The 3,455-nt window shown below is 58.8% G+C and overlaps 1 protein-coding gene across 1 annotated transcript; it reads right to left on the bottom strand.

Moving 5' to 3' along the window:
• Positions 1-325: 325 nt before the first annotated feature.
• On the bottom strand, positions 326-2,188 carry LOC117866408 (probable carboxylesterase 18). Its single transcript, XM_034750606.2, has one exon. It carries the CDS (start codon positions 2,150-2,152, stop codon positions 548-550), a length of 1,605 nt encoding a protein of 534 aa, XP_034606497.2. The 5' UTR covers positions 2,153-2,188; the 3' UTR covers positions 326-547.
• Between the last annotated feature and the right edge of the window lie 1,267 nt (positions 2,189-3,455).

Here is a 3,455-nt window from a genome sequence, read left to right as displayed (position 1 = left end):
CGAGCACCACCGTGGTCCCTCCGACGTGCGCGAGCGAGCCAAGCGCCACTACTACCCAGCCACGGGAGGAGAGGCAAGATCGAACAGAGAGAAAGGGAAGTCGAGAAGGGAGGAGGAAGATTAGTGGATCACTTATAGATGGGCGCCACATTTCAGGTAGGTAGAAAGGGGACAGGAGAAGTGCCGCAACATTCGTCTTCAAAATCAAAAAATTATGAAAGGAGATTTCCTATAAGGGGATAAAAAGGAAAGGAAAAAATCTCCTGGAGTTGCTCTTACTCCGTTCCTAGCTCGTTGCTGAAAGTGACCCACTGACTACTCATCGTCATCGAGCACCAAAATCAACATTAATTTGCACCACTCATCATCGCGACGATCTCACATGAGTACCACACTAACTTGTGACGCGCACGGCGCATCCACAGACCCACACGCCCTGTATGATGAGGTCCACGTCACACAACACCCACAGTCCCAGTCCACGTCACTGACCCCAGTACGTCACGCAACGCAATTCCACATCCACATCCACCAACCTAATCCTCCGTCACTCGCTGCCGGCGACGATCTCCTTGATCCTTAGCATGAGGTCCTTGGCGTCCGGGAACTCCGGGAACACGTAGAACGCGTGGATGGCGTCGGGGTACTCGAGCACCCGCACCTCCTTCCCCTCGCGGCGCAACGCGTCGCAGTACCGCCGCTGCCAGTCCTGCAGCGGGTCGTACCCGCCGACAACGACCGTGACCGGCGGGAACGCCGGGGCGGACTTGATCCCCGCCACCGCGGCGGTCGGGGAGCACGCCTCGTGGGAGCGGTCGGCGCCGGGGGGCAGGAACGCGCGCCACATCCAGTCGGTGCGCGGGACGTTCACGATGGGCGCGCCGTCGAGCCGGAGCTCGGCCGGCGTCCGCTCCTCCCCGCCGAAGAAGGGCTGGATGGCGATGAGGCCCGCGAGGCGGACGCGGGGGAACGCGGAGGGGTCGAGGGCGTAGCGGCGCGCGACGTGGTGCGCGATGTTGCCGCCCGCGCTGTCCCCGGCGAGGAAGCAGCGCGAGGCGTCGACCGGCGGTTGGTGGTCGTGGTGGTGGTGGTTGCCGACGAAGCGGAGCGCGGCGAGGCCGTCGTCGTAGGCGGCCGGGTAGCGGTGCTCGGGCGCGCGGCGGTACTCGACGGACAGCACCGCGGCGCGCGCGTGGCGGGCGATGCGGCGGCAGGCGGCGTCGTAGGACGGGGACGCCGCGGAGAGGTACGCGAACCCGCCGCCGTGGAAGAACACCACCACGGGGAGCGGCCGGTGGCCCTCCTCGTCCTCCGCGCCGGCGCCGCCGGCCGCGGGGTAGAAGAGGCGCGCGCGGAGGAGTGGCACGGCGGGGTCGTCGATGTCGACGTCCCGCGACGCGACGCCGTTCCGCGGGGTCCCCGACGCGGCGACGCCCTTATCGAGGACGGCGAGGAGGCGGCGGTTGACGGTGCCGTCGGCGCGGCGGGTGGCGTCGGTGACGTAGCCGGCCGCCAGCACGACCAGCCGCGTCCTCCACGGCATCGGCGGCGCCACGCGCCCCTTGGCCGTCTCCACCGCCGGCGCCGGGTCCCCGGCGGCCTGCCCCATGGCTGTCTGTCGCTGCTGGCTCCCGCTCCGCTCTGCTTCTGCGCTGAGGAGGGGGTTGAGAGAGAGAGAGAGTTCGTGTGGCGCTGGACTCTTGGAGTGGGAGAGTCTCGGAGGGCACGACAAGGCTGTCCCTGTGTCCACCGTCGTCTTCCTCCTCTGTCCGTTGCGCGCTAAAATTCTAGCGAGACGGGGACGCGCACGATCTTTACTTTCGCTGACTGGTGGGTCCGGTCGGCGCGCAGCGGGTTGTCGCGCGCGGTCACAGCCTAGCAGGTCGCCGCCCTGGGTTTCTGTCGTGGCATATTTACGCGGAGCGGAGAGGCCGGGAGCGCGGGTTGTTTCTAGTAGTTGGCGGTGGGGCTCGAGGACCCAGACCAAGGCAAACGATGAATTGCAGATCTGCAGAGTGCAGAGTCCCGTGGGGGAAAGTAATGGCCCCGTTGCAACTACCTCCGCAGCGGCCACGGCTGGCATCGAATGCACCGTCCCAGCCGCGCACGACGCCGACGGAGGAGGAGCCCGTCGCCGGGAAGTTAATGGCATCCGCAACCACACAACATGGATGAACAGCGTTGCGTACGATAGGACTTCGACGTTCTCTTTGGCATGTCCTTTGGTTCCCCGGCCACGTTCCAGAAGGTGTGCCGTGGAAGGTAGTCATTGTGGGGGCCCGTCAGCCGAACTGGGGTGGGACCCAGCTCCCTGGGCCCGATATATCACCACACCGGCCCAGGGAATCGTGCCTTTGTGTTGTCGGCCAGCTTCGTTGGTTGGGCTGAGCTACGCAACAGACGGCAGAAGAGAGAAGAGGCTCTTACACTTGTCGTGCCGAGTGTGTCCAATTCCAAGCCCATTACACTCGGCCCGAATTCGACACATTTGGAGAGGAGGGCGCATAAAGTGTTTGCTCGATAGAAAAGTAAAGGTTCCTCCTGATCAAAGGAGTAAAGATCCACAATAGCAAACTTCATCCTAAAGCAAATATGAATTGTTCAGGGAACGAATCGATTCAACGTAGCTAAAGCAAAATCGGGATTTCTAAATAACACTGATGGCTCTTGAAAGTGAGATACCACGGACTCGTCCTTGACTTGCACGAAGAAACCCTCCTCACCCAATAAAAAGCAACAGCACAGCCATCCAACGATTGCTTCGAGGAGTAACAACGCCAACTTGAGAAGTTTGTAAACTGTAGGCCGTATAACTGATGCTCTTTCTTTTGTGTGAACAAGCATGCACGAAAACTTTGGGTCGATCGTCCCAAAACAAAAAAAACGGCGTCTGTTACTGCTACAGTGGATGTGGATAACTTTGTTCGGTGCCGCATGAGGACAATTGCAACTTGCAAGACGCGGCAGTTGCCTACTTTATTGTCGTGAGACTTTTTACACCCGTTGATTCTGGAGAAAAACACTGTACACAAGACTCTAGCAGCCATATCCGTTCTGGCCTGAAACAAAGACACGGTTTGGCGGTATTGATATGCCGTCCCGCTACATCCATGTAAGGGTCTGTTTGATACTTTTGTGAAATTTTAGGGGCTAAAAGTTGCTAAACTGTAGTTGCTAAACTTTAATTATGGTTGTTTGGTTCCATGGGCTAAACAGCACTTAATGAGGTGAACAATGACCTATTTGCCCATAATGAGACTTAATGAGAGAGAGGGGTATCCAGACAGGTATTAATGGGGGCAAAGGGTGTCCACCCCATCTTTTAGTAAGGTTTAGCAAGCAAAAGGTTACTTATGGGCTAAAGTTTAGCAACCAAAGTTTAGCAAGGTTTAGCAAGGATGTTTGGCAAATTTGGAACTAAATGGGACTAAACTTTAGTTGCTAAAGTTTCGCAA

The sequence above is a fragment of the Setaria viridis genome, chromosome 8 (genome assembly GCF_005286985.2).
Source record: "Setaria viridis chromosome 8, Setaria_viridis_v4.0, whole genome shotgun sequence".
NCBI classification, from domain to species: domain Eukaryota; kingdom Viridiplantae; phylum Streptophyta; class Magnoliopsida; order Poales; family Poaceae; genus Setaria; species Setaria viridis.
Note: the sequence above shows the minus strand (reverse complement) of the source record. Positions and strands in the feature narration are given on the sequence as shown.

Coding starts and splice junctions, on each gene's coding strand:
- LOC117866408 (XM_034750606.2), bottom strand. CDS start 2,152: ATGCCATTAACTTCCCGGCGACGGGCTCCTCCTCCGTCGGCGTCGTGC.